The 13,545-nt window shown below is 34.0% G+C and overlaps 1 protein-coding gene across 1 annotated transcript in view; it reads left to right on the top strand.

Moving 5' to 3' along the window:
- Positions 1 to 13,545, top strand: part of LOC134518106 (sodium channel protein type 2 subunit alpha-like) — a 79,619-nt gene that overhangs the window by 53,946 nt on the left and 12,128 nt on the right. The window contains exons 18-20 of the mRNA XM_063340353.1: positions 7,373 to 7,490; positions 9,409 to 9,563; positions 10,826 to 10,999. Of these exons, the coding sequence (XP_063196423.1) occupies positions 7,373 to 7,490; positions 9,409 to 9,563; positions 10,826 to 10,999 (447 nt within the window). The remainder of the gene's footprint in view (positions 1 to 7,372; positions 7,491 to 9,408; positions 9,564 to 10,825; positions 11,000 to 13,545) is intronic.

The following is a 13,545-nucleotide window of genomic DNA, read 5'->3' as shown; positions in this document are numbered from 1 at the left end:
AGCCTGGATTGTTTTGTCTGGCTTGTGGTTTTTTGGAGCTTGGAAGGGTTTTTTTATTTAATTGGTTGTGGGCTTTTTAGGATTTTGGTTGTTTTGTTTTGAACTGGCAATGAATTTGCCCATGATCTTTCCAAATCTTAGAAAATAAGTTTGTTCTAGCAAAGTGTAGTTAAACTAAATTTGAATTTGAAAGATGTAATAAGGTGACTCTTTAGGTGTTTCTTTTATTGTAGAGTGCAGTATTCAGTAGTATTACACTCATTTGTTATTTCAGCAGCTCATTTCCTGACACTTGATTTGTTCCATCTACTTTTTGGAGATGCTGTAACTCCATATATTATATTCACCTGTCAGTAGAGAAGACCTTAGGTTACTAAGAGGCCTCTTAAAAGCAAAGCAAACAATATTTATAACTTGTTTTAAAGTATTAGCTGCTCTTCCTGAGGAAGCTATAATATCTGCTGAACAGCTCTTACATGTTTTTGCATATTATCAGTCTGAGTAAAGGATACTGGCTTTCTTAGTGTGTTTTAATAAAACTTGGTTTTGTGGAAGGAATATCTGATGAATCCAGGTAATTTACTCTTGCTCTGATAACTGTTAAATCTAATCCTTACCTGGAAATTATCCAGCAATTGAAGACACCTGGTTCTTCACTATTTTGTATTTAACAATTGGGTAACAAAATCCATGCCTTCTCACCTGTGATACTCAAGATTAAACATCAGCTTTTACTGTTTATAAGATACTATTATCTAGTATTAATTTTAACCCACTCAGGTTTGGAAAAGTGAGTAAGGATTGGCATAGTTGAAAGACAACCATAGGAGATAAGTAAATTAACAAGAAAAAAAAAAAAGTCATGTATACCAGTTCATAGTCAGTAACGAAATTGTCTTTCATTTTGTAGATTATCTCAGCTCTTTCTTTCAGACTTTTCCTTTAAATGGGAGCAGTTTATCTTAGAGTTGTTAGATAGCTGCATTATTTGATAAGCCTTTGAGAAGTCATTGGTGAGAAATGAGATTACATTTATTCCAGAAGATTTATAAAAGATAGAGGTGAGGTACTTGAGGTTTATTGCTAGGCATGGGTTTTCATTTTTAAATTACTATATATCTGTTAAAATCCATAATGAGATATATTTCTGTTATTTTAAAGATCTATTTACTACCATTTAGAGGATGCTTAAAGCTGTAATACACATAATGTGGGTGTATCTGTCTGTCTGTCTTTTTGGTTTGGGGATGGAGGCGTTTGGAGGGGCGCTTGTTTGTTTGTGGTGGTTTTTTTAGGTTGAGGCCCTCATCCAATATACATCTATGAGCTTCAGATATTCTGCTAATTTTACCTATTTCAGTACGTCTTTGGATATGCTTAAAACTCTAATCAACAGCTATAAATGTTATGTTTTGCAAATGTGTGACATCTCTAGAAAACACATTTTTACATAAGTAGGAATCCATACTTCTGCTGTTTCCAGAACTCAAACAAACTAAAGGGTACCATGTTTTAACTTCATCGCGTACCATTCTTACTTCTCACAGGAGTAAAACCAAGCTGGATCAGTCAAGAATGCAGATCTGGTGCTTTTTAACCAGGCAGAGCAACGTGTCAGCACATTTACACAGGTTACCTGAACAAATCATACATATATGATCACTTTTGAGATTGATTGGCCTGCATGCTACTCAGCTACAATATATTTTTCCCCATCCATTGCAATGTAGTGGAAACATGCACAGGCACTCTGTAACTTGAGTCCCATGACTAATGTCACAGCATGGTTGTGGGCAACCCCAACATGTTCCTCTCTCCTTGTTACATCTTTGGTATTTTCTGTACTACTTCTGTGGCCTAACTTGCATGCTTTGTAGGTTTTTATTATTGTTAACTGAATTATTAAGCACCAAGACTGTTCAAGTTTAAAAGATCTTAACAGCTTGTAATTTTATGAAAATGGAAAGGTAATCTTCACTTGACTTTTTCTGTTCATGTGTTGAACCATGCTTTTAGCTGTCATGTAATTGTGAACATTTTCTGATCACGTTCGTTTGACCAATGCCTTTGTAATATTACATGTATACAATTACTTTTATGCTAAAATATTTATATCTTTTGATATAAATTGTTTCATGTTTGTTTAAAATGTTTTTATAATTTACATTCCAGTTTTCTCATATAGGAAAAGCTAAAACAAAGGATGAAAGATACACTCCTGGAAACAAACATATCTTTTTTTATAAATATGCATAGTCTTTTTGAGTATGGATGTAATAATGTAGTTATATTCTACTTATGAAGTTTTTGTATGTCTGTAAGATTGGAAGTTAGGGAATCATTTATATCAGTTTTGCTCTTCATCATCAATAATTGTTTCTTTATGAACTTAATCCATTTGCTTTATTTTTAGAAAGACAAACATAAAACAATTTCAGGCTAAAATTCTATGTAGGAATCTATGTATGTGTCTAAATAAATCTGTGTGTTTTAAAACACTATAAATAAGGAAGTTCAAGCAAGAAAGAAATATAAAAATTAGGAAAATCCAGGATAAGTCTAAAATTCAGGCAATTGTTAAAGAGACAAAATAGGAACTAGTATCCTCCCAAACCTCTAAACTCAGGAACTCAAGAACTGTAAAATAGACTTTAATTGTACCAATCCATGTGGTTTTTATTCCTGGTGGTCCTTCTTAATAGCTGGGCAGTTCTGCTCCTTGCCATATAGGGATCATTAAGGTATTCCTTTTTCAAATACAAATTTTGTTCATGTGGTTTTGTTGTGGAATCCTGCATTGTCTTTCATGTATTCTTTTGCACTGTATTATATATTAGAAATATTTCAGGTCTCACTTTTGTGCCCAGGGGGCCTGTAAGCTATTCAGAAAGGTGGAATGGAAAAATATCTTTCCAAGCATCTTTCCAAACCATTTTAGAAAAGGCACTCGAGTAGAATGTGGTAGCATCCTGTCCTACGGGTCCTGAGTATGGGAGTATGTTTCTGAGTCGGTGAATATTGTTTGTATGACACTGCTCCTGCCTCAAACTTCTGCTGTCATGACTCTGGACAGGTGTAGAACGACATGCAAAATAGTAAACCAGGGGCTTGTAATCATTTGACTGAAAAATACTTGAATCTTTTTAATTTGGATGTCACATTGACTTACTCTAACCTTCCTTGCATAATAAGATGATGCTTTTTTTTTTAATGGATATGCATGCCTTTTTTTTTTTTCCTAAGCTATGTAGAGTAGGAGAGGTAGGTTTTAGTTTAGCTTGTTGAAAAAAGCCTAAGTTTTTTCTATGCACAATACTTTTGTTTTCTTTAAAAGGTAAATAATTTGCAAGCCTTATTTATGGACATACTTATTTTTATTCTTTCAGAAAGATAAACAGAAAAGATAAATAAGATAAAGTCACTTTTATTGGGATTTTTTTATTTATCTTTACCAACTGTACTTACACCAAAGAGTACCATACTCAGTGTTAAGTTAAGCTGGTGTTGTAAAGATGATGATTACAAAAAATGTGCTTTGTGTCCTTTTTGTTGTTTAATTAATAGTTGAGACTAAATGAAAAAATGAGATTGTTTTTATTGAAAAAGTATTTTCTGCTGAAAATAGATTTGATTAAGCAGGAAAATATTAAATTGCTGGAATATAAGCGGCGTAACACAGGTGTGCTGAGGTTTTCTGTTGCCTTCCTACATAGTAATATTTTTGGATGCTCTTTTCCTGAACGTACTCTCTGAAGCGCTGTTATCAGCAATCATCTTTCACATTTTTCTGCAGTTTTTTTTTACATCCTTCTCCAGCAAAAACAGACTCAGTCTACTTAAATTAAAAAGGAAAAAAAGAGAGAGATCGATCCTTAATATATGAGAAGATGAGAATATGCAGCACAGTCTTCCTCTGGGTTTGTTTTCGTTGTTTTTTTTGTGGTTGTTTTTTTTTAATTACACAAGACAACATTTCCCTCTTATTCTTTGTACGAACAGCTGTATTGCTGGTACATTTGTTAGTTGCGTTGGAGGTTGGGAAACATCAGATTTTCTTTTACTATTTGAATATTGAAATGTGAGTGACCTGTAAGTTGAATGCACAGTAGGTTGCAGCATGTAGCCTACTTCTTATTAGCTCTTATTATGGAGTTTTCTTTAAAGTCATTATCTGCAATTTTGTATACACTTTCATTTATCGTTTTTAAGATGATGCTTACTAAAGATTGACTCTTTACTAATTACCTCAAGTAATCCTAAGTGCCTTCAGTGGGACAATAATTATAGTAACATTATTCTTGCAAGTATTTGTGCTTTCATACCTTGATTTCTTCAGGAAAAAGAAAGATCATGAGCTCCAAATGTTGACCTTATAACAGTACAATATATATTTGTATTGAAAAAATTAATGTATTCAAAATCTGAATAGCATTTCATTGCCAACAGTGTGAAAAAGAAAAAAGGTATTACACTGAGCAAATTTTCTCTAACAAAAATGTTTTAGCTGCCGATTTGCTAATGTCAAGGCAGCTAATCAAATTTTGAGTACGAGTTGACCCATTCAATACAATGAGGCCTTCCTACCGTAGTTTGGTAAACTTTGAACAGCAGCTAAGTGCCCTGGAAGGTGAAGGATGAACATTTCTGTCTTTTCGTAGAAGTCCTGTTCCTAGAGTGATTCACAAAATCATTTAGATCTCTGTGAACGTCATACATAGCAAAGAAAATAACTGAATTTTTAATTAGAACAGGAAACTGTTCTATGCATATTGCTTTGTACCATTGTATTGCCACACCATCATATTGCTTGATACCTTCATCTTAGTGAAAAATATGAGCACCCCACTCATCGGTTCTTAACCAAGAACTGATGCTTAATTAAATCCGTAACTCTTCAAGCACAGGATTATATCGTACACTGTCATTAGAAGAAAGAGGGAACCAGACTACCTGTCCTTTATATAAAAATAGGTCACTGAGCCTCTAATTTGGTTTCTACAGTCAAGGAAATTGCCTTTATTAACTAAAATAAAAAAAAATTCTCTAATCTCTGATTCTTCTACCATATATCAAATGAGATATATAACTTCATGTTCTAAATGCACTGATTCTTTTCAGTTTCTTTTCCGTTTATGGTTGTTCATCTTGTAATGTTGTTAATTCGTAGAAACCTGTATTCTTTCAGTTGAATTCATGTCATCTGCTCAAACAGTGTACTAAGTAGCTTACAGTTCAAATGACCCAGAGTACTTCATGTTGTTTTTAATTTTTATTAACAATATGACTTAAAATTTCCTTACTCTTAAAAAATACATATTTCTAAAATTATTAATTTGATTTAGAATTCAGTTCATTATTTCAGTTTACCCACCACTGCTGCAACATTTTGCAATATATGTGCTATGTCATGGAATGATGAAAGCAGCATATTAATAAAATGATGGAGGTATATAGTGCTATCCTTAGGTTCAGTAGAATTAGTGATAGGAAAAAATGTTTGCTGTGAATATTGGTATTTTAAAATTAATGCTACTGAAAATGAAAAGAGGTGTTTACATTAAGTATGAGTAATCTGGAGGTTCTGTTCCAGATAATCAGCTTCTAAAGTAGTAGCAAAGTAGGCAATATCATTGAACCATTTTTAATGAAAGTTAATGCAGAACACTGGGTTACTTTTTCTTATTAAATTGTCTCTGTATTCTTTCACAAACACAAACAAAAAAAATTTGTTTAGTACTTAAAATAATTTTGTCCTTTCACATTTTGCAATTGAGGTGTAAGTATGACTTTATAGGATAGTGCTTCTAACTTGTTTGCTTTTATATCTTAAATGTCTCTTAATCATGCAAATCTAGCTAAATTAATGAAAATTATGTTAATTCTAAAAAACTGAGGATGTTTTACAAAGTGTGCTTACATCATTCCCTAAAGACATTTAGTTGTGTGAATTCATTACTGATGTTATACACTTCTTGATAGTAACATTGTAAAATGTCAGAGAATGCTGTGACCAAAACTGCTTTGAATTAGTTTGGTACTCATACTCAGATTAAGTGTACAGGACACCGCATCTTCCTTTAAAATCTCCAGACTATGGATTTTTGCAACACATATTCAGATTACAAAATCAAAAAGAAATAAAGGCTTATTCTTTCAGTAGTATTTTTTTTTGTATTAATGTGAGTTATGTAATTTTAATTATTAAAACAAAACAAAAAAGGTTCGTTCTGGGTGTTAGCTGTACAAGTATGTGTACCAGAGTAATGGGTAGTTTCAGGATGCACAATGTAATGCATATGTGCATTGGCAAAAAAGAATGCAAATTAATGCCAGTTGAAATGTATTTATCATACTTTTTCCTTTTTGAAATTTATCAGTATATATGAAAAAGCATAAAAAATGTTCATATGGTACTGATAATTATAGGTTAAGATAGAACAGGCTTAATTTGTATGTGTTGAGAGTAATGATCAAATTCACATCTGAAACAAGGTTTCGTATTAATCCTGATTTTACTTTAGCATTTTCCAATCCAGATCGTAAGAATGATCTTAAAATGAAAAAACCCACTAAATTATCCTATTCTAGTGGAAGGTGTCCCTGCCCATGGCAGGGAGGCTAGAGATAGATGATCTTTAAGGTTCCTTCCAACTCTAACCATTCTATGATTCTATCTGTGGTCAAACGTCACCAAATTTTATTATAAATTGGCATATATGCCAGAAGTGGTTAGCTTGCATCATATTGATATTTAAGATGCAGGTGAAAAAGAACTGGTAATTAATTTCCTTTATTGTTATACTATGAATAATTGGCACTGAATTAAAATCAGTCCTTAAAAATCTGCTACATTTTCTCCTTTGGACAGTTTAACCCTGACAGTTCACAAGTTAAATTTTTTTTGCTGTCAGGATTTACTGTCTTCAGGTTGAGGAGACTGCTCTAGTGAAAGTAGCTACCAGCATACATCAATTTAAAGCATACAGGATAACTATTGTTGGTTTAAAATGTACCAAGAGAAATTATTGTAAGAAAATACCAGTAGAAACCAAAATAAATAGAACATGTGTCAGAAACTCTACCTGGTAGTAGTATACTTTGATGAATGATAACATTGTACTATATTTAGACCAGAAATTCTGAAATTCCATGAAAGATTACGTGATGCACCTTGCAATCTCTAGGTAGAAAGTGGATGATTTATGCACATTTCAACAGCATTGACTGTTATGTGTGGATGTTTGTGTGTATTTCTGGTGACAAATGGTGTTCTTATTATTACTTGCACACAGTGCTGCATGCTTACAGTTAATTACAGTTCTAAAAATGTAAATATTAGTAAAGTATAAATGTTGCCAAATTTTACTTTCAGAAGCTAAATTTTTCCAGCTCATCTGAAGGAAGTACAGTTAATTTAGCTCTCTTTGGAGAAGAAAAAGCTGAAACTGAACCAGAAAAAGCATCAGAGCTACAGGCATGCTTTACAGAAGGTATGTTTTACAGAAGGTATGGAAATAAAATTTGGGGTTAGCAGTTACATTTTGGTTGTTTGCAACAAGCATTGGCAGTTCAAGGAAGCTATCTGTTACAGCAGTCCCAGATCCTAGTTTGTCAAGTCTTGTGATATAATTAATTTTGCCTGTTGTAGATAGTTGTACTGAAGACTATGAAGCCATTTGTGTGATGGAAAGTTAAATATGTGTGTATGTGATCATTTATAGTATTTTTAAATAAACACTAGGTATAATTCTATAAAGTGATTCTCAGCAATCAATGATCCTCTTGGTTTAAATGATGTTCTCAGTAGTGAAATCTGCAAAACCAAACCCTACACCGGGTTCACTCCACTGAGAAATTTAAACCGGAATCATGTGATTACCTGCAGTCCCTGCATAGTGCTAGAAAGCAATCAGTGGATGATTCAGCTCTTAGACAGTTTGACTCTAACAATGGAGTTGTTATCTTGATATTACACTATTAATGGGGGTAGGGGGCGTGTAAATACAATGAGGGATGCAACAGGTGAATGAGATCCTATGTTTTTATTCAAGTAAACAAGTCTTAACACCATACTTGCATGTCCTCAGAAGTTTCCATTTATTTACTTCTGTATAGCTGTATCCTTTAGGGGACTACTGAAATTTACTGTATAGGAATGAATTTCCCAGTCTCGTGATATTACAGATTTTACTTTCTTTTAAAGTCATTATTAAAATCATTCAAACCAAAATACGTACCAGGATTAACTGTCCTATCCTATCCATGCTTTTTGATGTACTGTTATGAAGACACCTTTGACTTAGGCTAGGACTCTTGTCCTTTGAAATATCATTTCACTCTTTAAAAAAATAAAATTGTTTTGGAATGTGGGGCTATATTGAATAGATCTTGATTAAAAAAAAAAAGTACACTTTTCAAATAATTTCACATTGTATTACAATTCTTCCTTATCCTTACATTATGTGATGTCTGTCAATCCTTTGGCCTGAGATTAATTTTTCCATAAAGTAGGCATTTTGAGTAGTGGAAGTTAAGGAAATCATGCTCTTCACAGTGGTAGCTGTTTTATCTGAGCAGATGAAATATAGTGTACCTTACTTGTAACATATGAACTTAGAAACACTCACAGGAAAACTAGAATACTGGTTTTGGAACCCATTAAAATAATTTAAACTTGATTATGTTTCTATGTGATTATTCGTTTTTAAAGAAATAAGGAGACAACTATTAGCCAGGCAGGTACTGAGGTTCATTGAAAACTATGCCTTGAGGCCACATGATATGGTAGGGAGCTCTCCAAGGTGAGGCAGGATTCTGTGGATGGTTGACATAAATCTGTACCACACAGAGAAGCTCTCACAATCTCCAGTTAAATGAGTTGTTTATGTCATGAAAGAGCTATCCTTAGTCAGCTTTTAAAGCAGAGGTCATTCCTCAGTATAATAAAATAAAGGGTGTTTACACCTGTGTAATTTATTTGAACCTTAACTGAGAGACAAAAGTACTTTTACAAGAAACTGCAGTACTCTCAAACTAATTCATGTGGAAGTTGCTATGTGTTTATACTCTTTGTTTCTACTCCCTGGCAATTCTTCTATGTTCTCTGATTATCTGTATATAAATGAAAAATAATTTTAAAAATGTGTTTATAAATGAAAATTAGCTCAGTTAGATGACTTCTTTTGATTCTAACCTTGATGTAGCATCAGGGTAGTAGAAAAATTGTGCACATACAAGTTTTCCTAGATCTGAATTATCAAATCAAGAAGGTAAAGATGCTTCGAGTAGCACAGAGTAATATGAAGCGCAGACTACCACAAGAAACAAGAGCTAGTTAAAAGTGATTTTGCTTTTTCAGAGTAATGAAAAAACTACTGTATAACAATTTGTCATTGTTTGTAATATTAGGCTGTATACAGAAGTTTAAATGCTGTAGAGGCAGTATGGAAAGCACAAAAGGAAGAATCTGGTGGAATCTTCGAAAAACCTGCTACAAGATAGTAGAGCACAACTGGTTTGAAACATTCATTGTCTTCATGATTCTTCTCAGTAGTGGTGCTCTGGTAAGTAGAGCATACACCCATAGAAACAGTAGCTATAAAAATATTTTATCAAAGATAGTATTAAAACACATCTGTGTTCTTTAAAAAAAATACAAGGTTAGCTTGAAAGAGAGCTTGGAACTAAATTCCCAGAATATTTGGGTAGTGCATATAAAATAAGTACTTAAATTTCTTCTGTTAAATAACATTCTGCAGGTGAATTTTTGATGAACACAAGGTGATATGTGTGTCCTTATGAAAAGAATTACACTAAAAATCTTATTGAAGAAATTATAAAAATCATACAAAATGAATTGTATGCAATAACTGAAACAATTATTTTACTTTAAAATTGTCCACAAAAGCAGTACGGATACTGAATTAATCGTGTTCTGTTAATTTTTTGCTTTAGTTTTAGTTTTGGTATTTCTACGCTCTTACATAGAAATCCTTTAATTCCTTTATACTATTCTTAGTGACATTTAGTCCTTCACACAGCTACTAAGTATTGGGTTCTTTTTGGTTGTTGATTGACATATGATTTGGTTTATACTGTCATTATCTCTGCTCCAGCACCTGAAGCACCATGTCCCTTCCTCCTTCTCTGATCTTGGATGTTTGCAGGGTAGTGTCTCTCACTTTTTTCTTCAGTCCTTACACCGCCATGTGGTGGTTTCCCTGATGTGGTGGCTTCACTGATGGGCTCAGCTGCTTTCTGTGGTGGGTCCATTGTGGAGCTGGCAAAGGGCAGCCCCTGGCCTTTTCGTACAGTAGACACCCCTGCAGCCTCCTGCTACCAAAACCTTACCACCAACACCCAATATTGGAATTCAGCAAAGATCAGCAGCAACATAATATTTGGTCACTGTAGCTCATTATTCACTTTTGTTATAGAATCATTGAATTGTTTAGGTTGGAAAAGACCTTTAAGATCATCGAGTCCAACTGATGACTTATTATAACCGGAAACTTGCCTTCTGACTGAGCCTGACTGGGCTTTTCAGGGTGACAAATTGTAATTCTGTGTTAACTATTACTGAAATTTCTGAAAAGCTTTTTGGCAACTTCAGTCATTATATTGTAATTCCATTATCAGGCAATGATAAAATCTGAAACTCAGAAGGAACGTATTTGTAATCTCTGCTCATGCTGGCTTTTCAAGGTAAAACATCTAAAATTGAAAGTGATTTTACTTTGCCATTTTTCATTCAATTCTTCTGGCTTAATTTGTAGTTTGCGAAGACCTATGAATATCTAACTTACATGCAACCTGTTTTTTACAGGCTTTTGAAGATATACATAGTGAACAGCGCAAGACTATAAAAATCATACTGGAATATGCTGATAAAATCTTCACTTACATCTTTATACTGGAAATGGTGCTAAAATGGGTGGCCTATGGTTTTCAAACTTATTTCACTAATGCTTGGTGCTGGCTGGACTTCCTGATTGTTGATGTAGGTACCATAGTTTCTAAGTAGCCTATTTCTGTTGTTTAGGCAGGTCCTTTTATGTAACTCCAATCTAATACATATACATAGAGTGAAGAATATAAATTGGGTTTAAAAGAACAGGGAATGACATACCAGTGAATTTGATTCCATTGTAGTTATTCCGTGAGTAACTAATTATGCCTTTATATTTATGCTATCATTGATTCCATGCGTTCTTTCTGTGGTTTACTGTGCTGGGTCCCAACCAGTGAGTGAGGACTATCAGCTGATTAGACTTCAATCTTCTGGATTTGGTGACAGAGAACAAGGAGCAAGCAGACATGGAATGGAAAGGGCAATTTAAGTGAGCACATGGGGTTGAGGTAGGACAGTGGATCCTGGACTTATGAATCACTAACAAAGAAGTGCAGGGGAGAATGGTGTCAGGAAATCAAAACTACAGCAAAAGTGGAGGCGTGGGGGCAAGGAGGCAGCAATAGGAATAACGGGAAGGATTGAGGGAAACGAAAAGTGATGGCCTATGGGTCAGTACAAAAAGGTGGAGATCGTTCATTTGCAATCCTCATTTTGATTGTTATGGGGCTCACTGTATACTAGGCTGCAAGGCTAATTTCAGTGCAACTCTTCCACTTTTCATTGACACATGCCTTTCTAAAGATTCTTTTTTGGAAGGTGAAATTATTTTGGTTTTGTGGCTCTGTCTCTGATCATAGAGAATGCTTCTTGTTGCCTTATAACAGAAAAAAAGCCAGGTTTTAGATGACTGAAATTAATGTTTTTCAACAATTACAATAAAAAGTAGTGTTGAAATTGCAAAGAAATCAGTGAAATTGATGCCATTGCATGTTATGTTCTCATGAAGGAGTTCTAGCTCTTTGCATAGACATATGAGTGGAAATTCAACAGATGGACAGGGGAAATCTCTATTAATCAAATGGGATCTGAAATCTAGCACAGAAATTTTGTCCCCTACCAATGGAACTGAAACCTACCTTATGTTCTTTTTTCAATAATTTTTTTGAGGGAAATGCAGAAATAGTGTTTGTTATGTGTTCCTCATTCAACGTTGCTTCTCTTTTTAGCATCAGTTATGGAGCAGGGGTGCAGAATCCCTATTCTGAAAACTGGCCTAACTCAGTGAAATGAGATATAACATATTTTTTCTCTGCGGCATGCAATTTGTAGCTTTCTCCTTTCGTGTCCTCTCCATTCCTTCTGTTGTGAACACCCAATATATACTTATACATAACTAAAAGGCAACATGTATTCCCAGAACAGATGTATTGATCTCTAAGAAACTTTGTAAGTATGAGAAGTTCTCCCCTTTCCTTAAAATTAAATTCTGCAAAACAAGATACCCTCAACAAGGCAAAGGAAACAAAACTAAGACTGTCTTTGAGTGAGCCTGTGTAATATTATTATATTGGCTTTCTTTATTGATGCTTAGACTTTTGGGTTTTGTTTTTTTTTGTTTGCTGGTTGTTTTTTTTTTTATTATAGCTAAAATGTTAGATGAAAAAGTATGAAAAATTCATAATTAATGGGAAATCTGCAGCAACCATCCAGATGGATTTTGTCGTCTTTGCATAGAATTGTTGATGCTGTGCTCTAGTCTCATTTTCTGTTAGGATTCCAAGACAGTATATTTCCAGAATCTTGTGATACTTAAATTGGAATTTCTATGTGTCCATTAGAGTTGTCATTTGTGGAAATGAAAGAAAATAAATAAATAAATGTATAACTATTTAAGAAGTATGCAGAATTAGTATCTTTGTACAAGCTTGTATTGTGAAAAGTTGATCTTGAATTGTGTTTAAGATAAATTCTTCTTAATAAAGCGTACCGTATCTTCATATGGATAGGTTTGAACTATTCCTTTTTGTAGTGATTTCAGTGCTCTCATGTAGCCATCTTCATCTCTTGCTTGGAATGCCTACATCTTATGACCCTATAGCAACAGATCATAGAATAATTTAGGTTGGAAGGCACCTGTGGGGTTTTTCTGGTCTAGCTCCTTGCTGAAAGCAGGGCCATCTTAGAAATTAGCTCTAACTTTAAGGTTAGATTAGGTTGCTCAGGGTGATACTCAGTTTTGAACGGAGATTCTGCTGCCTTACTTGGCAATCTGTTTCCGGTGTTTGACCACCTGTATTGTAAACCCACTCCTACCCCCTGCACCTGCCCATCCTCCTGAAAAAGTCAATGGCACTCTGCTTAGCTTTTTTCTAATTTTATTGCCAGATTTACTTGTTATTGTTTTCAGCTAGTAGCAAGCAACTTTAACTCTTTCTCTTACTGCTGGCATTTTACCCATTAGTTTAGGTAACAGGAAGTGTGCTGCCCTCAACTGTTTGAATCTATCTTTGCTTTATCTTCCTGTCCTATGCCTTTATCCAGCTAACGTTGAACAAATCTGCCATACCACTACCAGTCTTAAGTGTTTCAGAGCGAGGCAACATTTTACAGGATCTTCTTAGGCAAACTGTTCTATACCCATTGGTGTAAACTCTGTTGGGGAAAGAACTTATAGCACACAAACAGAAATTCTT

Source organism: Chroicocephalus ridibundus, chromosome 7 (assembly GCF_963924245.1).
Source record: "Chroicocephalus ridibundus chromosome 7, bChrRid1.1, whole genome shotgun sequence".
Classification (NCBI taxonomy): domain Eukaryota; kingdom Metazoa; phylum Chordata; class Aves; order Charadriiformes; family Laridae; genus Chroicocephalus; species Chroicocephalus ridibundus.
This window is presented reverse-complemented; position numbering and strand designations above follow the sequence as displayed.